Raw genomic sequence first — 21429 nt, 5'->3', positions numbered from 1 at the left:
TGCAAGGCAAGGCGTACCGAGCTTCGGCCAATGGAAAGGCGCTCGCTCCCTAGGTGCAAGGGCTCTCGCGTCTTGCCTGCCCTCAACCCATCAGCACGGAGGCACAATCCTCGCAGGAGGACTGCGCTGGTGGGGCTTACTCAATGCCCGGCTTGCTAGCAGCCCAAGAGAGAGAGAGAGACAGACAGAGACAGACAGACAGGTACGGCCTTAGGCGCCCAAAGGTCTGGCCCGTTGTCCTTGGAATTCGAAACAATGCGTCGCCACAGACTTAACCTCGAGATGAGAGGAGGCGCTGCCAGGAGAAAGCCTAAACGTACTGCCTGCACTGAGGTGTCCAAATCGTCGGGCCATAGGCCGCCAGCTGGGTCCTCGTGTCTTGCCCAGCCCCGTCTATCAGACCAGGTCAGCTCAATCCATAGGCCGCTGAGTTGCTCGGAGTACCCGATCTTCCCCACTTCGAAGGAACGAAGCGGGCGCTCGTCCGCTGCCCCTACCTCCTCTCATCACTCTACAGCTTCCTCCTCTCCCACCCCTGGGTCGGTCAGCCACACTCTTTACCTGATTCGAGCCACGACCTGGCACCCTTGTTGTTCGAAGCTCAGCTGCGTCTCTTGCCCCTCCTCTTAAGTAGACACCAGTCTCCGCTTCAGTCTCCTCCCAATTCCCTTTTCCCCTTCGCAGCGATCCTAACCTCACCCCCTTCCTTCTCACCTCTTTGGTGAGCACTACCATCCATCATTCTTGTACTGTGAGCCATCTTCGTAAAGATATCTCTCTCTCACATCCATCTACGTTTGCGGTACCATCCTCTTCGATACCTCTCTGCCTCTCGCTTCTCTCTCTCTCTCTCTCTAAAACGGACTTCGTTCTCTCCTCTCTATCGGTGCCTCGCTTGCCCGACTCCGCTAGCAAGTCAGACAACGCGTCTCTCTCATCTCGAGCAGCGACGTCCACACGCACTCGTCTTTAGCAATATTATTGGTCGTGAGTACCCATTTCATGGATCATCGTTCGAGGTGAAGCGAGTAGGACATAAAGGGAAGGGGAGCGATGAGCTAGCTAGTCATCGCCAGGATTCCGCGGCTGAGAGACAGGCATCAGAGCAGAGGAATGGACGTGTGTCTGCATCCGCGCGCTCTCTCCCATCGCGGGCATCCGTGACTGACCGCCCGCCCGCCTGCCCTTTTCCCCCACCCCCCATCCGGTCCCCTCTTCTGCCTCGCCTGCCTCGCCCTTCTCCCTCTCTCTTTCTCTCATCCCCCCCTCATCCATCTTACTCATCGCGTCTCATCATCGTCTCGACCCTCCTTCGCGATCTCGTCTTTTGTCTTTGCCCATCGTTGGCCCTCCCTTGCCAACGATGCCGCGAATTGACAAGAGCAGACGCGTAAAGGGTGAAGGGGAAGATACGCAACCCTCACCTCCGCCTCCGCCATCTCCGCCTGCCGTCACGACGGAGTCTCACACGTCCTCCACGCTCCCAACTCCACCCATTGCGAACATGGCCTACCAGCAACCCACGTCCCAGCAATCACAACACCACGCGTCTGCGGGTGCCGGACCTTATTACTCTTCTCAACAGGCACTCCCTCCTCCCTCGCGAGGCTACGTGCCTGCAGGCAGCTCGGTCTACGGACATATTCCATCTCAGCACGACGTGCAGCAGGGAGGATACCAGGGATCGAGCGCACACATGAGCTATGCCGCGCATCCAGCTCACAGCTACAGCAGCGGATTGCCCATTCACCCTCAATACCAACACCAGCAGCACCAGCAGCCCGGTCAACAGCCCTCGTCGTCGTATGGCGAGCCCCACCAATATGCAGGACACGTCTACCAGCAGCAGCCCGGTGCCTACCACACGTCTCAGGACGACATGTACCACCCTCACCACGGTTCCATGGGACAATCTCACCACGGTGCCATGTCTCACTTGGACAACGGTAACGGACACGCGCCTGCTGCTCAGGGCCCCACCGGAGGGTCAGGCTCAGACACATCGGCCAGTGCTCTGCCACATGGTATGCGCCCAAAGAGGCGACAGGTCAAGAACGCGTGCATCAACTGTCAGAAGGCTTGCAAGAAGTGCGACGAAGGAAGGCCCTGCACCAGATGCATCAAGTACGGACTCGTGGACACCTGCCAGGACAGCATGAGGAAGGAGAGGAAGCGAGGAATCAAGAGGGGCCCTTACAAGCGACGCGCTACCACGGGCTCGTCTGCTCAGCCCGGTGGTGCCTCTTCATCCACCGTGGACTCGCTTCAGGGACAGCAGCACCAAGGTCCACCTGCTCCTCAACCCTACCATCACGCGGACGCGCCAAATGGCGGTGGTAGCAGCAGTGGCAGCTATGATAGCTACCACATGGCTGCTCCTGCCTCCTACAGGCCTATGCAAGCAGGAAATGGCAACGGAGGACCATACACTTCATCCCCGTCCCCGTCGCTTTTTCCGCGAGACCAGCCCCGCCAACAACCCAACGCTAATGACTCGAGAGGAGCTTGGGCTGGTCCGTTAACAATCGATGCTCCTTCTCGAGCAACGTACGCGCAATCGGTACAACCACAATCACAGCAGATGCAGCAGCAGCAATTTTCGCAAGGGCAAGGCTCTCCCGTCTACCCTCCTGCACAGCAACCACAGGACTTCAGGTCTGCTTCCGCACCCCTGGTCCCTAACCTATCTTCTTCTTCCCCTTCTCAAAATTACATTCAGGGCCCGCCTCAATCGGCCGGCAGTGCAAACAAGATGTTGCCGCCTTCTCCCATGTACGGTACATTCCCTCTCCCTTCACCTACTGGAGCCAACAGCCGTCCTTCTGGTGCAGTCTTCTCGCCTCCCAGTCTCTCTGCGAGCACCAGCAGCAACGGTGCTATTGGCAACTACCTGAGCTCATACGGAGGTGCTAGTGGTCAGCCCACTCAGCTTCAACGTCTGCACTCTGACAGCAGTGGAATCAGCAGCGCAAGCTCTGGGCAGTTCCCTTCGCCTCGCACGCCTCTGTCTGCTACTGAGCAAATTCCAGGTGGCATGATGAGCAGCGCCAACATGGCTGGTAGCTACATCAAGTCGCCCGTCTCTTCCATGGCATATCCCCAGCCAGGACAAGGGGGACCTACCTCTGGACCAGGAGCTCCAACGAGTGGCCCGAAGCCCTTCCCGCTACAGATGCCTCAATTCCCTCGTGCCAAGGTGGAAGCCAAGTACTGAGCGGCAAAAGACCGACGCACGGGCGGGCAAGCGGGCACTGAATGCCTTCGTCCTCCGACGATGGTCTTTTGGCCTCGATTCGCATCCCGATGTTTCCCCACGTCACCTACGCCTCGCCCCTCTTCCTGTTATCCCCTCGGCTGCTTCTCTCCCCTGTTGATGTGACCCGTTGATCCCATATGGGTCTTTACGTTCAATACTGTCTTCCCCTTCCCCCGAAATTACCTGTCCACCCTTCCCTTCCCCTTTGTTTGTGTCGCTCCCTGCCTTGGCTCGTCGGTCTGTCCTGTTGGCTCGAAATACTACGTACTGTGCTATCAATCGGTCGAGTCTGCGTCTGTCGCTCCGTCGGTCTGTCGGTCTGTGTTGCTCTTGGCTGGCTTGCATGGTCAGCTGTTCCGTTGCCTCGAGCGGCCTGGGGAGACGGAATGTAAGCGGGAAAGGAAAGGCAGACGATGCGATGTACAGGCGGGGAGACAGGGGGAGAGTGTACAATACATGGCGAAGCTAGTGATTTCTGCTTCTCTTTGCAGGTCAAGAGACGTCGCAATGTCAGTTGGCATGCGTTGCAGCTAGAACTGGATGAGGAAGTTACATTGACAGAGAAACATGCCATCATACGACCGAGGGAAGACAGGACGATCTGGTCCCAGATTGTAGGTGGCTGTTTCCCACGGTGACCCTCTACCCGACCCCCAAGGTACGGTGGTTGGTACAAATCTCGGGCCATCATCCCCTCCGAATCTCTTGACGAGACTCGAGAGAGGTGTGCTTGTAGAAAGACCCTTTAGCCCAGTCCACTTGTGTGAGCTCGAGAAGTGGAAGGTCTGTTCAGGGTGCCCTTTGAGGTGAGTTGAGTTGAAGGTGGGAAGAAGAGGCATGGAGGGACAGTGGAGACAAGGCAGAGCTTGGGTGGATGACGTTCTGATTGACGTTGCTGACGGTAGTGCTGGCTAGCGGAGGGTGGACTTCCTTGAGGATAGCAGTGTAGAGTAGACGAAGGCACAAGACACCCAGCTCACCGCTGGGGAGTCGCCTGCAGCCAGAGGCCCAGCCACATTCGGAAAGGGGGACACGCGAGCTGAGTCGGACCGGCAACTCTTACCGGCCATCCGCACGTACATCATACCTTCCTTCCGGCTTGGTATCTACGCTCATCTCTTACTCCACCATTGGCTCCTCGAGATGAGCGACGACAATCCTGGTAGCTCAGTGCAAGACGCACCTGCTGCGCAACCTGGACCGATACCCTCAAGCTCGACGGCTTCGTCCTCGTCGGCTACGCCAGCACCGGGCGTGGCGCCACTAGCATCCTCGTCATCCTCCTCACCTCCGCTTCACGCACAAGCCGTCCGCTTCCTTACCTCCCTGCGCCACCACTCCCCCAATGCGTCTGTAGAGGCACAGAGAGACTTTCTCAAGGCCAAAGGGCTAGATGAGACAGCCATCGATGCAGCATTCCAAGATGCGGCACGGCCTTCCTCCCTTGGATTGTCCTCGGCCTCGACCTCTACTTCCAGCTCGGGCTCACAGTCTGGATCCTTCGCAGGTGAAGAGGGAGCTCTGAGCGAAGAGGCAGCATTCGACCAAGCCTCTCGGGCCTTTGACGATCCCATCCACGTAGCCGGTCCGGTCCTGCCGGCGAAGAATTACCCACGCAGCCCGCTGGCACTTTACTATGAAGAGGCGCAGGGGAGGGTGGACGAAGCCGCTCGCAGGCAGGAGACGACGAGGCGATATCAGGTCTTGCTGGGATTCTTTAGGAGCTTGAGTTGGATGCTGACTTTCGGAGGGGGATTGGCTGCTCTAGGAGTGCTAGCATATAGGGTGAGTGCACGAGGGACAGCCTTGAGGGAGCTCAAGAGGAGTGCTATGCGCCTTCATGATTTCAAGTATCAGTCGAGCTGACTGTTCGACTCTGTATACTGGCCGTCAGCTCTATGTCATGCCAAAATTGGTGACCATGCTGGACTCGCGGAGCTTTGTACTCAAACATCATCACAGCCTCTGGAACCACGTCGTGCGGTCGGTCAGGAATCTCTCGCAAGCCTCCCTCGCCCCTCCCCGACCCACTCAATCGGCAGTCAAGGAAGAGACGGAGAAGGCTGAAGATGGCACCCGGAGAAGGCGGAGTAGCTTAAAGAAGGTCCAATTCGCTGATGAAGTCAAGGGCGGGTCGCTGGAGCAAAGGGAAGGAGAGGATCCTGCATCACCTCCCGAGAATACGACGCAACTGGGCGGCAAAGACACGGACGTCGTGCTTCCAGGGACTGACGTCGTCGTGTCCACTACAACGAAAAAAAGTAGCGGGGAGGAAGAGAAGAGTTTTGAAGAGGAAGGTGCGGAAGAGGCGGTAGAGCCAATCGATGTCTCAGAGCCGCTGCGAGCATCGCTAGCTGCATTGACCCAACGCCTTCGTGGTCAGACTGGAGATGTGGATCAGGCGTCACTGACTTCGTCGCCAACAGCAGCAGCCTCTTCAACCGGAGGCAGCAAGTCGGCGACCGTTGCAGATGACGAGGAAGCCTCTAGCAGCGACAGTAGCTGGCAAGACGACCTGGACAGCGAGGAGGAAGAGCTGGAGCTCGATCCCTTTGCTGCGCCCGTCAAGAAGGGCGGCAAGAGGAGAGGATCGCACAAGAAGAAGAAGACCACAGCGACGAGCGACAAGTCCGCACTCAGTGCCCAACCTTCCTCGACTACCAGCTCGTCCCTCAACGACTCCTCTGCTTCTTCGAGTGCGCTGTATGACACTCTTGTCGACCTCAACTCTTCCATCAGCGCGCGTATCCTGCACAGCCAGACCAGGTCGTTCAGAACAAGTCACACAGGCGGTGCCTACGGTACCTTCAACTTTGCGCAAAACTTCCCTTCTTCGTCGACTGCTAGCGGTGCTGGTGAATCAAAGGAAGGCGAGGGTGACACAGTCATGGAGACGTCTGCTCAGATTCGAGCGGAGATTCGTAGTCTGAAAGGACTGCTGCTCAGTAGGTGAGTCAATTCACTCCGGCGGTCCGATATCCCTATGGGAGCTTTCACGATGCTGTAGGCACGAGAGGCAATGCTGACCGAACGTCCTCCCCGCTGATGCTTCCTCCTCTTACCCATTGCAGACGGAACTTCCCAAGACCCAACGGCACCGCTCCGCGCCCGCCTGCTCCCCCTTCTTTCTCGACGTAGCATTGCTGATTCCACAATGCCATCTCGTCGGTCATCGTATAGCGAGTGTTTCAACTTTGTCCTACTGCTGCGTCATCAAGGCAAGCCCCGTTGTTTCGCAACCCTGTTGTGACGATTACCGGTGCTCTGTTACGTGTACTTTGTCCTCAGACATTCTGTTGTTCTCATGATCCCTGGTGAGAGGACGTGGGCCCCTGCGTTCCATACTCCTGACCCGCATTGTGTACAGAGGGACTCATCATCCCGCCAGGCAAAGGCGAGCACTGTGACGCTCATTACCACCACTTGCTCAAGCAACGGGAAGTGTGAGGAGAGTCTCAATTGTCCCACACTTCTGGTTTGTGGTGCTTGCTCCGCACCCTGGACAGCGTCACTTGTTCCGGACCTCGTGTGTGCCTGAGTGGCCCCTTCTGACGACATTGCCGACAATGGCCGCAATTGCTCTGAGCCAGGCCCTCCTGAAAGTGCTGCATTGCATGGCCTTCCGATGGAGCTAGCTGTACCAGTTAGCAGCCGCGGCCGGACGTCATGCAAGGACTAGCGTCTGGCACACGTGAAATGAGTGGCTATTTGCGGGGGCGGGTCGTCGGGCATGACGAGGTCAATCAGAAGGACTGGAGCCCAGCGACGGACGACAAGTCCGGATGGTGTCGGGGCGCCGCGGGTCTTTGTTAGTGGGAGCGGGTGCCGGTGGGCGTGCCTGCCTACCACTGTACATTGGCCGGGCGGCCTAAGAGAGGACTGCTAATTTCTTGTGCGGCAATTTCCCGGAGGGGCCTGAAAGGGGAGGCGGGCAAAGGCGCAGGCGTAGGCACAAGGCACAAGGCGCAGCTCAGCCAAGGCAAGTCCCGGCACAGCAACGCGGGCCAGGTGGCCCCACTCTCCCGCCCCCACCCAAGGCGCTGAGACTGGCCCGCCCTGCCGCCATTTCTAACGAGTCGGACGAGTAAGGTGAGGCAACGCCAGTTCTAATTCATCGCCCCCCCCCACCGGCAATCTCACTCTCTCACCATCGTTCATCGTCCCTCGTCCATTGTCCCACCCACGCCTCCTACCAATCACCCAAACCATCGTGCGGCACCTCTTCTCACTTCGGTGTCTCTCTTTCTCTCTCTCTCTTTCTCTCGGACACCTGCCAAAGAGGGAAAGCTGATTCTGCAAGGCACCTGCGCCTCCCGTCTCCCTTGGCCACGCACGTCCACCCTATCCCCCCATCCCGACGTCGCTACCTTTGCTTCCGTCCTACTCTCGAGCCTCTATCCAGCATAATCGAGCACTCCGTCGCATACGAGGCACCTCTTTCCTGCTACAACCCCACGCCGACATAGAGAGCATCTGCACCTGATCTTGGTGCATCATCTCACCCAGCATTATGAGCCCCGGAGGCTCGACGACGAAGGCCTCGCCGTACTCCTCGGCGGCAGTGGCGCCTTCGTCTGCCTCGTACACACCGCCCTCTACTATACCTGGAGAAGCACAACGGATCATCGCTGGTCTCATTCCAGAGAAGCACCATCTCCAGACTCAGCCACTGTCATCCATTGCGGCTGGTAAGAGGCCGGAACGCAGACTCTATGTAGACGTAGATGCAGCAACAACTGGCAAGGTTTTGCCCTCCCATGGTCTGCTTACCGCAAAAGCTCCTCATTCGGCAACAAATCAATACACGGGCACTGCAACCTCCAGCAAGGACACACCCTCGCTCTACAAGATCAGCCGCGGTAGGAGTGCCAATGTCAGCCCTTCACGTAGATGGGATCGTCGTGGGGCTAGCGCCACTGTCCTCTCCAGCACCAGCGGTAGCGGTAGTGGAAGTGGAAGCGGGGCCAGTGGCGCAGAATCGGAAATGACAGTTGCAGGGGCACGAGCGGACGCCACTTCGAGGCAGTCTTTAGCCACATCAGCGTCGCAGAACCAACCCGCCTCTCGTCTGCTTTTGGCCACCCAGCTACCCGATCTCAGACCTTCCTTGCCCCGAAAACCAAAATCTTCAAGAAGTAGGACCAGTTCCGCTCGTCCTCTCACTGCCTCGCTTCCCGTTGCAGAAGAGGTGGACAGCGACGAGCTCACCAGCTCAGATGAGGAAGGCGCTCATGCCAGTCGCCTCGCTCGCAGCCGCCGAGCAAGTCTTGAGAGGGACAGGCAAAGGGGGATGCGCATCCTTCATGCAGCTGCTCGTCGTGAGATGTCCGAGAAGAGCCTCTCCAAAGAGGACTTGGTCTTGGTCTGTCCCTCTCCCGAGTTCACCTCTGCGTCTACTTCCGCCTCTGCCACTCCTACCACGCCTGACGAGCTCTCGGATCCCTCAAGCGCGATGAGTCGCAGTCCTTCGAGCGAGGTAGAGTTCTTGGCTGTGCCTTCGCCTGATCCCATGCGTCGCAGTAGGCTCCACAGCGAGCAGGGAGAGGCTGCCTTTTTCGGATTGGCAGATGATGAGGAAGACCCCACCGCCGCCGCTCTTTCGGCACAGGCCTTCTCCGCTGCCCTCCTCCGCCGGAGACGTTCCAGGACTCGTAGCGGCAGTGGGCACGGCCTTCATGTCGAGGGCACAGAGAGGAAGTCGGCAAACTCTCTGCCAAGCTCGAGACGACCCAGCATACCTTCCAATGTCGACCATCCTGCCGTAAGAACTTCTACGTCTGTGCCGACCCGCGAGAGTACAGTCTTGGGATTCGCGCCTGTCTCTGCCGGCACTGCCTCACTTGGCCGCCGCTTTGGGTCTCCTCCTCGGAGGCTGCCATGGGCCCTCTCCATGTCATTTGGACAAGCTGAAAAGACGGCAGGGGACATGCTTTCCGGAACTTCCATTGCTTCTGTCGAAGACTATCTCAAGCTTGATCCGGTCGACTGGGATGACAACGACATCAGCAATAACAAGCCGGCAAGACGTAGCTCTGTGGTTAGCATTCGCCCCGGCCAATCGTCCCTCAGCAACGGTGGCGATGCGACGGTCGCTGCACTCGAGGCTACTTCCCTCCTAGACGAAGAAGAGCCTTCCGCTGCAGCACCAGCAGTCAAGCAACATCCGGACTCTTCCGTGGCAGAGAAGCAGCATAAGGACTTGTCCGACAGCGAGCACGAAGCGGCGCGTAGATCAGGGTTTGCAATGGCATACCAGCATCGTCTCAGCAATCTTCAGAGTCAGCTCCGCGTTCTCTCCAACATTGCCTCTCCAGCAAGCTCGACACCCCCGACCGGGGAGGCGGGCAGTCAACCATCACCCTCACCCTCGGCAGCTGTGACGGACGAGTCGAGGTCGAGCTTGTTGGCAAGCAGCTGGAGACAGATTGCTCGCCTGCCAAACCTCTTCTTCCCCGGTGCTAGAGATCAGACGGGCATCGCGAGCGCACCTCGGAGCGATGAGTCCCCATCTGCAACGACTGACGGGGCCCTTGTCCGTAGTCAGAGTGAAGAAGACATCCTCGAAAACGCATCACTCTCGCTGTCGTCCCTGGTGTCTTCGCCCGAGGCGTCCAGCATCACACTCTCAAGCGATGCTACCCAGGCACAGCGATCCAGCAACCGCCGCTCGAGCTTCACCTCGCGAGGTGTCGTAAGTCCACTTGAAGGTGACAAAGATCCCGGGGCGTATGTATCTGGTCTGGGACAGAGCATCGATCCGGACATTGAGCTTTCCTCCGTTGTGCATCTGCAAGCCTTTCGAGCAAGAGGCCGCTCAGTAGATACGAGTGGCGGACGGCACAGGAAGCGCTTCCCAATTGTTGACGAGAGAGCCACCGCTTCGGACAGTGAGCGTAGCCCAATCCTGGCAGCGAAGCAAAAGGACGACGCACCGCCTGCTCTCGTCCTCAGCTCTGACACTGCTCTCGTCGGAACTGCTTCTCGCCAAGCGGAAGCGTCGCAGCGCACGAACGTCAAGAGTCGGGCATCATTCAATTTGCACGACGACGAGACGGAAGAGGAGGGCCGCAAAGAGGACTCTCAAATTTCAAGAGATACGTGTCACCGCGACACATCCCCCAGCCGTTCTGCATCCCTTCGAACAAAGGTGCCAGACGAGGACGGCTTCATCACCATTTCTCACCATCGGCGCGCCGCAAGGTCCAGAGACGCTGTCCGTGCCTCGCGACCTGCTGCTGAAGCTCCTGTACCCCAAAACTTCTCGGCCTTCGAAGGCGCCTCAGGCTCTGGTTCGTCCGACGAAGAAAGACCACGAGTCTCGAAGTTCATCCTTTCTGAATCTGACGATGCGGAGCAAGGATCATCGGCCCCGCGAACTAGAGTTGATAGTGATGACGATCAGACCTCAGGCCGAGGCCGTGCAGGCAGGGGTGGCCGCGGAAGAAGTCGACAAGCCTCGCGCGAGATGAACGTCGCTCCCACTCGCTCCCGTCAATGCGCCGTCGGCCTCTTCACTGGCCGGCGAGCTTCTCTGACCGAAGAGGGACCCGCATCCATGAGGTCGATTCGAAGCTCGCCCAACCTTACCTATGCCAAGGTAGCTGCTAATGGCAACGCCGTGGCCAAGCAACATGCTGGCACTTGTATCAATGCCGATGTGGGCCCATCAGCTCGTCCTTCCATGATCAGGCAGCGCAGTGAGCAGGGTCACAGCTCTGACGAGCGCTCTCGATCAGGCCGAGGACGAGGAGACGATGTAAAGGTGACCAGCTGTAGCTTCAGCTCCGATGAGCACCCTCGCAACAGTCTTCCACGCTCTGCTTCCAGCTCTGGCCTCCTCGAGATCGTCAAGAGCGGATCTTTGCTGAAGCAGAAGCCCTTGCTGTCGGCACCCACTGGCCCTGGCATGTCCTTGCCTGGTTCGCGACGCGATGCCTCGTCTCGACGAACTACGTTTGGTCTGGAGGGTAATCTGCCAGGAAGCTCTTCTGCGCCATCCGAGGCGGAAGGCTTGTCGCCAAGCGCTGTAGACATCCACCAGCCCTCACCACAGGATCAGCAGTCGTCTGGCGATGTGCTTAACCAGCCTTCGGCGAGGCCGACGCTTCTGAGCAATTCAGCTCACTTGCTCATGCTCTCCCTGGAGCTGGAGATGATGAGGGCACAGAAGATCACTGCGCCTCTCAAGGTGAGGTGGGTGAGGCAGAGGATGTCGGTGAACCCGACGTCTTCGCCCGCTTCTTCGAGCTCATCTTCCTCGTCTGACGGCGAGAGAGGCCGCGATGTGGCGCCGAGGTGCCAGTCAGGCGCTTCCACCTCGCACCGCTACCAGCCGCGCAGGGCCAGTCGGCTGCGACACTTTACCACTAGCGCTTGATCCGCTGCACTTAGTAGATACCGTAGAAATCTGTCTGTTCTTCCCATGATGTACTTTCATATACCCAATCTCTTTAGATACATCCAGCGCTTTCACCTTAGATATATTCAACTTTTGCGCCTTCATGACGTCTAGATGTGCTTCCCTTGCGCACCTTCTCCCGTACCTTTGCATCCTTTCGTATCGTCTGTGTACGTCTGTTGTACCATTGCCACCGCGGAGGTTTGTGCCCGCTCTCCCCTCCCCCATTCTCCTTAGGCACGATTCCTGCAATGTGACACTCTGCACTGCATCGAACACTGCCAATTCTAGACTTGTGCAATCTATCCTTCCTTCTATGCATCTGACGACTGGGACTGGGACTGGGACTGTGACTGTGACTGCGACTGCCTTCTACCACTTCTAAAATCGCCGAGTGGGGCGAGGTGCCGAGCAAAAGAGGGTAGGGAAAAGACAAAGGGGGAATCGGAGAATAGTCCAGACAGCAGCTGTCTGTGGGAATCGCATTTGCAGTTGCAGGAGTGAGTGAGGAAGAAGAGGGACCGAGGGGAGGAGGGGAGGGAGAGAAAAAGGCCCCGGCCCGCCCGCCCGCCTGCCTGGCTGCCTTGCTCTGCTTCTATCCGTCTGCGCCTTTAGGGCAGACGAAGGGCACTGCGCCTGTGTGTGTGTCTGTCTCTTGGCCTGAGCAGCAGCCACGGCACATTCGTCCTAGTCCACGCCCGCTCGCCCGCACCCGCCAGCCATGCCAATTCGGATCTAGGCTGCACGCCTGCCTGCCTGCCTGCACACCCACCCACCCACGCACACGCTCAAAGCGGGCGCGAGGCGAGGCGCGCACCCAACTTCGATTGCTCTCCTGCATCTCATCTGCCCACCCCCCCTTCTCCCCCTACCCTGTCACCGTCACCGTCACCATCACCGCCGCTTGTTCCCCCTTCCCTGTCCTACCTTGGACTCATAGCACCCCTGTTCGCCCCCTCGACGGTCTCACTCGCCGTCGCACCCTACTATTGGAGAGCTCACCCCCTTTGCTCTTGACTGCCTGCAAGCAACCTCAGGCACTCTAGCTGCAACTTCCACAACAAAGGCCAGCTGCACAAAGCGCACACAAGCAAGCACTCGTCACAAGGCTCAGTTCCTCCCTCGTAGACGCTCAGCACTCTTGTTACAGGGAACCCTCACCTCCGCCTTCGTCGCTACCTGGCTACCTCTTCCCCGAGCCTGAGTCTGCGCTATTGGAGAGGCTGCGTCAGGGGTAGACTACCACGCATTGCAAAGTCTCCGACTGGCACCAGGAGGAGCAAGCAGTAATTGCAGCAGCATCATCACATTGAGAGTGACAAGTCGTCTACCAGGTGATAACGATAACGCTCTCATCTCGTCTTTGGCCTCTCAGAGACAGCAGTAGACGAGTCTAGCCGGCCGACCTGTACAAGATCTCAACCTTGGTCTCGAAAGACCGAGTGACGCTTGGACCTTAGCTTCCTGCCTGGTATATCCCGACCTCCAGAGGCTCAACAGATCTACCTCCTCTGAGCCCTCACTCCCACAAGACCACCTCTACTACCATCACAACAAGCTCTTCGTCACACGCGACACAGTCAATATGACCAGCAACGGAAATGTGGATCTGCAGGAGAGGATCGCTGCTGCGAGGAGAGAAGCTGATCAGCTGAAAGACCAAATCCGGTCGAGGAAAGAGAAGTTGGCTGATACTACACGTGAGTTGATAGAGCCAACACGGAGATGACGGATGCTACAAGTGAAGGTTCTGAACGGCGCTATGATGAGAGTACGGTAACTGACTATACTCATGTCGTACCCTGCCTGAATCGTTGCTCCCCACTCCAGTGAGAACAATGGCTGCCGAGATCGACCCTCTACCACGCATTGTGATTAAGCCGCGACGGACACTAAAGGGTCATCTGGCCAAGATCTATGCCATGCAATGGTCCAATGACAAGAGGCATATCGTCTCTGCCTCACAAGATGGAAAGCTCATCGTGTGGGATGCATACACAACCAACAAGGTGCATGCCATTCCGCTGCGTTCCTCTTGGGTCATGACCTGCGCCTACTCCCCTTCGGGCAACTGGGTGGCATGTGGTGGTCTGGACAACATCTGCAGCATCTACAACCTGCGTTCTAGGGAGGGAGGTGCCAAGGTGGCTAGGGAACTTAGCGCGCACACGGGCTACCTCTCGTGTTGTCGCTTCCTCAATGATCGACAGATTATCACCTCGTCGGGTGATATGACGTGTATGCTGTGGGATATCGATGCAGGTGTGCGAACAATGGAGTTCAATGATCACACTGGAGATGTGATGAGGTGAGTTGACGAAGGCCGGCAGTGAATCACGAGCGAGATCACGTCGAGACTGACCGCCCTTCCACCCTTCCCTCCCTTTGTCGTCATCGCTACACAGCATCTCGCTGGGCCCCAACCCCAACACTTTCATCTCCGGAGCTTGCGACACCATGGCCAAGGTCTGGGACATCAGGACAGGCAAGGCAGTGCAGACTTTTGCAGGCCACGACAGCGACATCAATGCTGTGTCCTTCTTCCCCAATGGCGACGCCTTTGCAACTGGTTCAGACGATGCTTCCTGCCGTCTCTTTGACCTGCGAGCCGACCGGGAGCTAAATCAGTACACCCACGATAACATCCTCTGCGGTATCACCTCTGTAGCCTTTTCTCACTCTGGCCGATTGCTCTTTGCTGGCTACGACGATTACCACTGCAACGTCTGGGACACCCTCAAGGGCGAGCGGGTGGGTGTGCTTGCTGCTCACGAGAACAGGGTGAGCTGTCTGGGTGTTAGTGCGGACGGGATGGCCCTCTGCACTGGATCTTGGGATGCCAAGCTCCTCGTCTGGGCCTAGGTGCAGGGCGTTCGCAGCTTGCAAGAAGAAGCGGAGGACCGCTGCACAATCGATCGTGCGAAGCGGCAGACATGAAGTCTAGGATGACTCTTTTGCAGAAGCGGTACAATGAAGTCGTAAAGAAGAAGGTGGAAGCGCGCAAGTCGATCAGTGGCATCATGATCGTGATGAGCAATACCAGGGGCACTCGAAGAACGGTCACGATCGTTTCTCTCTCAATCACACCATCATACATGTCAGCAAAATTACGAAGCCCAAGGGCGTAGGCAGAAGTTCGTCGGTGGTGGCCATCTGTAGAGGTTCACAGTCTGGACAGAGGGCGGGATGGAGATTGTTGCAGCAGAAGAAAGAGGGATCGCGGCGATGGGGCGGGTCTTTGAGTACGCAGGGGTGCTTTGTGCGATGCAGTACCCAAGGGCGATCCTTGGCTAGACGTCATTCTGGCACGCTTCTCATGCTCTCCTCTATTCTCGAGGTCAGATCTGACTGCTGCCCTCCTCATCTTGTCTCCCCACCCACCCTGCTGCTACCTCTTCTGTCACTATTATTTCTTTTTCCCCCTTTTATTTTTTCATTTCCCATTCTTTCACACACCCAATTTTTTCTTACCATGCCTCTTTTTGTCATCAATCAAGCCAATGCTGCCTTTACCGCTTTCCCGCCGCCTCGCCCTCCTCCCTTTCCTTACTTGTCGGCTCACCTTGCCTCCTTCAGTACTACCCCTGCGCTTCTTGTCAGCTGCACCTTCTTGTCTCTCATACACATTTGACATTGTCTGGCCATCAGAACAATACATAAGAAGTTGATCCCATGCTGATTCTCACTCTGCAAGCGTGTGCAATTGGCTGAGCGAGCAAAGGCGTGAGTGAATGTATCCTGAGAGAGGTGTGGATGTAGACGTTGAGTGTGCGGGTGTGGGGGTGGCGTGGCTTTGCTGGGTTGGCTGTGTGCTGTGGTGCCAAGGCGCGCGGGGGCGAGGGCGAGGCGGAGCACAGCATCTGTCTCGCGTCAAGGCACCTCTGCGTCTGCGTCTGTGTGCGTCTGCCCTTGTCCTGTCAGATGCCCCCGCCGTCGTCCGAATCCCGAACGGGGGGGCGGCGAGTAAAGTAATGTGGCCCTGCGCCTCGCCTCACTCGATGAAATCGAGCCGTCCTTCCTCTTTGGAGTCCATTATTGCTCCACCTCCGCCTCCGCCTCCTCCTCCTGCTTCCCTTTGGCTGTTGCTGGAGACTTGTAGCCCTTCGAGGTCGTCGCCGTCGTCTGTTGCGCCTCGATCTCTTCTGCGCCGCTCTGGTGGATATACCCCTGCTCGGCATCCCGATCGGCAGTGCGAGGTCCCTGCGTTTGTAACCACCTCCTCTACATCAGACAAAGGAGGTTGTTAGCCAGGCAGGTGGTTGAGCGCCCCTCTTTCCGCCAAACCACTTCGCATCACTCTACTGCATCGTACCCTTCGCATCCCTACCCTCCCGATCGCGCTTCACTAGGCCTTGGCTCCCACTACTTCTTCTCCTCTTTCTCCGGGCTGGCCCACACCAAAGCGACCGATCATGAATCCCGCACTCCCAGGAACACTCCTGGCACTCGCCGCCGCCGTCCTCCTCGCCCTTGCGACGGTGACTGTGCCGGTGACCACCTCTCTCTACTTTCTCGAAGTCACAGCCAGCACCCGCTCCACTGCAGAGACGTTGCGCTTCGGCACACTGGGGTACTGTGTTAACAGCACGTGCTCCTCGGCTAGCGTGGGGTACAATGTAACCGATGCTGCTGATCTGCTAGGAGTATCGGGATCTGCCTCTTTCCTCAAGTCACTCGCTACAGATGCCGTTCGCGACCTTACCTATGTCCTCATCCTCCACCCGATAGCATGTGGGCTTGCTGCACTCGCCTTCCTCCTGGGAGTACTGCAGCACTGTGCTTTTGGAATGGGTTGTCTGGCCACCTTTGTTGCGGGATTGGCAACGACGGTGTCGCTGGCATCCTTTGCCATTGATTTGGCCCTGTTTACAATCCTGAAGAAGAGGGTGGAGTCGGCGGGGGGTACTGCCTCCTATGGCCAAGCTAGTGAGTAGAGCGACCCGTTGCATGCCATTGAGGTGGTGTTGATATGCTGACATGCCTCCCACTCCGTCTCACTCGCCCAGTCTGGCTCACTCTAGCTGCAGCTGTGTGCCTAATCCTCGCCCAAATTGCCCTCTGCTGTTCCTGTTGCTGCCCAGGCTCGAGCGGTGGCCGAAGCAGAGGACGAGGCAAAAAGGACAATGACGACTACCATACTCCCCACCCAGACCCAAATGCATATGGTCAGCGGATGAGAATGGATGCTCTCGAGGCAGAACAGAATAGAAAGGGTGCAGGCACGGGACATCTCCCTCAATTTGCCGAGTACGAGCACGTGGTGCCCCTCAAGGACGATTATGAATATCGCGATTATGCAGATGATGGGCGGGGCTATGGCGACTATGGACAAGCGGGAGTAGGGAGAACATTTGGACAATCACAAGGGGCGTATGGCTCTGGAGGTTATCATGGCTCAGGTGGGGCGGGGTACGTCAACGGCGTTGGACCAGCCTACGGCGGAGGCTCGGGCGCTGCTGCTCCAGGCGCAGCTGCTGCGGGCTTGGCGGCGGCAAGTGCCTACCATAGTGCTGCCCCTCGAGATGATACGGGACGGACAGAGTACACCGACGACCCCTACGGCCGGTCTCACCGCGGTGACGAGTTCACCACGGAGGTAGCCGGGCAGGCCTATGGCGGCGAGGAGGAGTTCTACCCGTACCCGAACCCTCATCAAGCGGACCCTTCTCAACCTACAAGCGGCTATGCCCACCCCCACGCAGGCTCTGGCTCTGGAGGACAGACGGTCGGCTACTATGCCGACGAGGCCTCACCACAGACACAGCACAGTAATGCCTACCAGTACCCCACTGCACACGACAGTGGCAATCAGGGCTACGGCCAATACGCCGATCCTGCCCCTGTTGCGCAACCAGAACGCAGTCGCTCCTTAGCCCAGAGTGTCACATCGGGCTATGCCGTTGGCGGACCTTCGACGATGGCCATGCCTGTCCCCCTGCCCGCGCAGGGGAGACATAGCGCTGCGCAGCGACTGGCGATGAGCTCGACCAATGATACGGGCTATCAGTCGAGGGGACAGCAAAGGAGCGATGTGTACACTGACGCGAGCGAGACTGGCGGGGCGGTAGATCCCTACGGGGGAGGGGGAGGGGGAGGGCAGGCGTCGACGTATGCTCCTCAGCAGGCTTCGTCTTCGACGGGACGTGGCGATGCGTACTACGACTCGCAATATCAGCAGCAGCATCCACAGCATCCCCAGCAACACCAGCAGCAGCAGGACGACGCGTATGAAGACTACCAGTACCACAATCCTGCCAATACTAGCAGCAGTACTGCTGCAGCTCAAGTCGCTCCGAACTCAAATGCCTACTCATATCAGGAGGGGCAGTATCACCAGCAGGAGCAGGAGCAGCAGCCCGAAGTCCCCTCCTATGAAGCAGCCACGGCAATCTCTTCCGCTAGCCCTGTAGCCGGAGCGGCCCCTGGCGCAGCTGGAGGTGGTGGGGGTGGGAGTGGAGGGATGGGGAGGAGAGGACCTTTGCCTGTTCCTGGTGGGGCGAGTGCGAGTGGAGGATACCCGAATGAAAAGACTCCGAGGTGATGGTAATTACAGGAAGGCGGGGGAGGGGGGAGGGGGGAGGGGGATGGAGGGGAGGGATTTGACTAGGAGTACCCCGGATAGGAGGTGGAGAGAAGGAGGATCCGATGTGATACCTAACTCAACCTCCACTCCCACCACCACCATCTCTGCACCAAAGGCAAAGGCGAAGGCGAAGAGAGTGGAGAGTGAGACATTGTACATGACCTTGGAAGATGTGATTGTACCGTCATGCCCTGTAATGAATGCTCCTTGTTCCTCATTCCTCGTTTCTCGTTTCTTGTCCCGAAGGCCTGCTAGGGCCACTGCTATTCACCTCAACCTCCACCTCAACCTCAAGCTACCCCACCTGGCGTCGCCTCGCCTCGCCTCGCCTTGTGAAATTTGTCCCACCCAGTCCAGTCTGAAAAAGAAGAGGCGAGAACGAAGAGTCTAGTACGGTCCAATTCTTCGTGCGTCGTGCGTCGTGCGTCGTGCGTCGTGCGTCGTGCATCGTGCGTCGTGCGTCGTGCGTCGTGAGTATGAGTATAAGATGAGATTGGGATCGAAATGGGAATGATATGGAGTGGGAATGGGGATTGAAATTGCTATGGGTAGCACTATTTACACATGTCTAAGGAGCAAAAACTACAACAGCAGCAGCAGCACCAGCAGCACCAGCAGCAGCAGGAGTAGCAGTAGTAGGGTACTAGAGGGAGGAAGAGGAGGCGGAGGTATAGGAGAGGTGCACGACGACAAGTCTGCGATGACAGACAGACAGACTGGTCTGCAAGCATCGGATCGTTACAGGAGGATCGTGAGCAGGCGGAAAGAGGAAGGTCCATCGAGTCCTCATGGGAATATCGTCCGCGTCCGGATCCTGGTTGGTATCGTATCACTTGCGGCTAGTGTCCCTTACAGTAGGCGAGCTAAGCTAGAGCGCCTGCGGCTCCCAGCTGAGGGGTCTGTCCGGCGTCCCGCGACCTGTGCCAGGGGGGTATTGTCCATCATTCCACTGCTGCTGTCCTTGTCCTGGTCTCAATGGCTGTCCGTACTGACTCTGCTGCTGCTGCTGGTGCTGGTAATAGTCATTCGGCTGATAGCTCATCGACTGGTAGGCCTGTCCGCCCTGCGAAGGCGTTTGTCCTGTCGGTCTCGCTCGATCGTAGCCCGAATGATGATCATAGCCCTGACTCTGGCTCTGAGTTTGACCTTGTGTGAGCCCTCCACTCGCCCACTCTCTACTGGTCCTGCTAGGGTATTGCTGCTGGTATTCCTGCGCTGCTGGCTGGTAATTGGCGTACGCGTGCCCAGGGGGAGTCTGATACTGCTGCTGCTGGGGCTGGGCGGCGTACCGCCCATTACCATTTTCCCCAGACACGCCTTGCATGTAAGGCTCTTCATCGTAGCGCGCAGCACGCCCGCCATTGGCAGGCAGATAGTAATCTTGTGCAGAAGGCTGGGCAGACGCAGGGGTATACTGATGGTCTTGCCTCTGAGGATATCCGTAGTACTGAGCTGCAGCTGCTGCTGCTCCTGCGGGAAGGGGAGGCGCCTGCTGAGGCTCCCTTTGCTTGGACTGCTCATGGGTGAGCGAAGTTGATGAGCGAGAGGAGCCGAAACCACTCCTGTCGTGGTCGTTGACCTTGGCGCCCGGCATGAGGTGTACACCCTCGTCGTCGTACCTGGATTGATCAACCAGAGTGTCCTCGCGGTAGAGTTGGTTTCGAGACTGGTATGGCTGCGTACTGCCTGGCACCTGCTGCATCTCACTCCGAGACGCAGCACTCGGCGTCATCCCGTACTCGGTCTCCTTCGAGGCCTGCTGCACGCCCCATTGTCCCGCGCCATTGTCGTCGTTGTCGTGCCGACCGTCCGCGCCAAAGGCTGCCACGATGTCGCCTGCATTGAAGCGAGCATCGTGGCGGGTATACTCTTTCCCTCGCATTCTGTCATAGGCGAAGCGCATCGAGTGCCAGAGTTCCACAAAGAGGTCACCCGGCCACAGGGCGTGCAAGATGGCGTACAGCGGGTTGGTATGCTTGATCTTGACCTTCTTGGGATCCAGTCCGTCGTGCTGGCTTGAAGCCATCTGCCTGCCAATCTCCTTGTACTCCCTCCAGTTGAAGGCCCATACCTGGAATGCTGCGACTAGGACCATCTCCAAGGACGTGCAGAGAGCACTCAACCCATCCGAGACATTTGTGGCTGTCCAGTACTCGGTAGCTTTGATGACGCCCTTGTCTTGGAGGAAGCTGAAGATGAAGGACTGATAGAAGGTGAGGAAGATGGCAGCTTTGACTGACAGGAACTTTGCGAGCGGTCTGCGGCCCTTGAGGTCTTCCCTGATCAGAGCATAGAGGACGATCAGAGCATAGAGAGCTATGCTGATGGAGGTAAAGTCGACTGCGAGGATGTAGACGTAGCCGTACTTGTATGAGAGCGAGCTCTCACAGAGCAAATTATAGTACTGGAGCACTATCCCAGCGATGGAAAGAGCCGGACGCACAAAGCAGTACTGCACTACCCCCCACTTGATGACTACGAGGTAGTAGGCCTTGCTAGGCCGGTACCTGAAGCAGCAGAATGGCAGCGGAAGCTTCTTCTTGTCCTTCTTTGCAAGGACGTTCCTCTGCTGTCCTTCATCTTCACCTATGTAGTTGAGGATGAGGATGAGGAAAGCTGCGATGGCAACTGCTTCCCAGACGACTTCGATGAGCTCGTAGTAGGTGTAGTCTCGGAAGAAGCGGTAGGAGAAGAAGGAGATGATGGCAAAGACGGGAGCAAACAGGAGAATTCGGATGATCTGACGCTGTTGATTGGGACGATGGTAGTTGCGACCATGGCCTATGATCGTGATCAGGGAGATGCCTAGAGTGACGGCAGCTGCAGCTCCGGAAATGATCCAGCCGATCTTGTGAGCATCCCAGTTTCCGTCCCAGAAGGTCTCTTGGTCAACGGCGACGGTGTTGTCGCTGGGACAAGTGGCGACCATGCCGAACGCGGCAACGTAGATAGAGGTGGGAGATGATCACTTGCTATTCTGCCGTCAAAGTGATGGGACAGGGGGTGGAGAGAGCTGTACCGTCATTTCGGGTGGGAGCTGAGCACTCAGGAGGCGTCTTGAGCGAGCGGCACAGTGCGGCGCGCAGGAAAGACGCCGACAAGAGAACATCTCCTGTGTGCTGCCTCGCTTGCCGCTTGCACTGCACTGCCCGCCATCCCTGCCGACGTGTGGCAGAAGACGAACAGATGAGC

General features: G+C 57.7%; 7 protein-coding genes across 7 annotated transcripts; 6 read left to right on the top strand and 1 right to left on the bottom strand.

Moving 5' to 3' along the window:
- The first annotated feature begins 1185 nt into the window (after positions 1–1185).
- On the top strand, positions 1186–3311 carry BCV69DRAFT_40059 (hypothetical protein). Its single transcript, XM_025495252.1, has one exon. The coding sequence runs from the start codon at positions 1364–1366 to the stop codon at positions 3212–3214; it is 1851 nt and encodes a 616-aa protein (XP_025346612.1). The 5' UTR covers positions 1186–1363; the 3' UTR covers positions 3215–3311.
- Positions 3312–4336: 1025 nt separating this feature from the next.
- BCV69DRAFT_284079 (hypothetical protein) lies at positions 4337–6687 on the top strand. The gene is made up of 3 exons (XM_025492918.1): positions 4337–5041; positions 5151–6205; positions 6328–6687. The coding sequence occupies exons 1-3, from the start codon at positions 4400–4402 to the stop codon at positions 6392–6394; spliced, it is 1764 nt and encodes a 587-aa protein (XP_025346611.1). The 5' UTR covers positions 4337–4399; the 3' UTR covers positions 6395–6687.
- A 689-nt stretch (positions 6688–7376) lies between these two features.
- BCV69DRAFT_284078 (hypothetical protein) lies at positions 7377–11966 on the top strand. The gene has a single exon (XM_025492917.1). It carries the CDS (start codon positions 7767–7769, stop codon positions 11631–11633), a length of 3867 nt encoding a protein of 1288 aa, XP_025346610.1. The 5' UTR covers positions 7377–7766; the 3' UTR covers positions 11634–11966.
- A 1004-nt stretch (positions 11967–12970) lies between these two features.
- On the top strand, positions 12971–14667 carry BCV69DRAFT_39328 (guanine nucleotide-binding protein G(I)/G(S)/G(T) subunit beta-1). Its single transcript, XM_025495248.1, has 3 exons — positions 12971–13354; positions 13485–13962; positions 14060–14667. Exons 1-3 carry the CDS (start codon positions 13240–13242, stop codon positions 14514–14516), a joined length of 1050 nt encoding a protein of 349 aa, XP_025346609.1. The 5' UTR covers positions 12971–13239; the 3' UTR covers positions 14517–14667.
- Positions 14668–16066: 1399 nt separating this feature from the next.
- On the top strand, positions 16067–18195 carry BCV69DRAFT_278183 (pali-domain-containing protein; the record flags this gene model as incomplete). Its single annotated transcript, XM_025491195.1, has 2 exons — positions 16067–16580; positions 16736–18195. The coding sequence occupies 2 exons, from the start codon at positions 16067–16069 to the stop codon at positions 18193–18195; spliced, it is 1974 nt and encodes a 657-aa protein (XP_025346608.1).
- Positions 18196–18512: 317 nt separating this feature from the next.
- On the top strand, positions 18513–19870 carry BCV69DRAFT_39582 (hypothetical protein). The gene has a single exon (XM_025495249.1). The coding sequence runs from the start codon at positions 18764–18766 to the stop codon at positions 19772–19774; it is 1011 nt and encodes a 336-aa protein (XP_025346607.1). The 5' UTR covers positions 18513–18763; the 3' UTR covers positions 19775–19870.
- A 228-nt stretch (positions 19871–20098) lies between these two features.
- On the bottom strand, positions 20099–21166 carry BCV69DRAFT_250844 (DUF300-domain-containing protein; the record flags this gene model as incomplete). Its single annotated transcript, XM_025490398.1, has 1 exon — positions 20099–21166. A coding segment is annotated over one exon (1068 nt), but the record flags the coding sequence as incomplete, so codon positions are not given.
- Between the last annotated feature and the right edge of the window lie 263 nt (positions 21167–21429).

Source organism: Pseudomicrostroma glucosiphilum, assembly GCF_003144135.1.
Source record: "Pseudomicrostroma glucosiphilum strain MCA 4718 unplaced genomic scaffold BCV69scaffold_11, whole genome shotgun sequence".
In the NCBI taxonomy this organism is placed as follows: Eukaryota; Fungi; Basidiomycota; class Exobasidiomycetes; order Microstromatales; family Microstromataceae; genus Microstroma; species Microstroma glucosiphilum.
Note: the sequence above shows the minus strand (reverse complement) of the source record. Positions and strands in the feature narration are given on the sequence as shown.

Bases quoted from the DNA above. Each gene is read 5' to 3' on its own strand.
- BCV69DRAFT_40059 (XM_025495252.1), top strand. From the start codon at position 1,364: ATGCCGCGAATTGACAAGAGCAGACGCGTAAAGGGTGAAGGGGAAGAT.
- BCV69DRAFT_284079 (XM_025492918.1), top strand. From the start codon at position 4,400: ATGAGCGACGACAATCCTGGTAGCTCAGTGCAAGACGCACCTGCTGCG. The intron at 5,042-5,150 runs GTGAGTGCACGA...ACTGGCCGTCAG, and splicing joins TAGGAGTGCTAGCATATAGG to CTCTATGTCATGCCAAAATT. The intron at 6,206-6,327 runs GTGAGTCAATTC...TACCCATTGCAG, and splicing joins AAAGGACTGCTGCTCAGTAG to ACGGAACTTCCCAAGACCCA.
- BCV69DRAFT_284078 (XM_025492917.1), top strand. From the start codon at position 7,767: ATGAGCCCCGGAGGCTCGACGACGAAGGCCTCGCCGTACTCCTCGGCG.
- BCV69DRAFT_39328 (XM_025495248.1), top strand. From the start codon at position 13,240: ATGACCAGCAACGGAAATGTGGATCTGCAGGAGAGGATCGCTGCTGCG. The intron at 13,355-13,484 runs GTGAGTTGATAG...TCCCCACTCCAG, and splicing joins GAAGTTGGCTGATACTACAC to TGAGAACAATGGCTGCCGAG. The intron at 13,963-14,059 runs GTGAGTTGACGA...ATCGCTACACAG, and splicing joins CACACTGGAGATGTGATGAG to CATCTCGCTGGGCCCCAACC.
- BCV69DRAFT_39582 (XM_025495249.1), top strand. From the start codon at position 18,764: ATGGGGATTGAAATTGCTATGGGTAGCACTATTTACACATGTCTAAGG.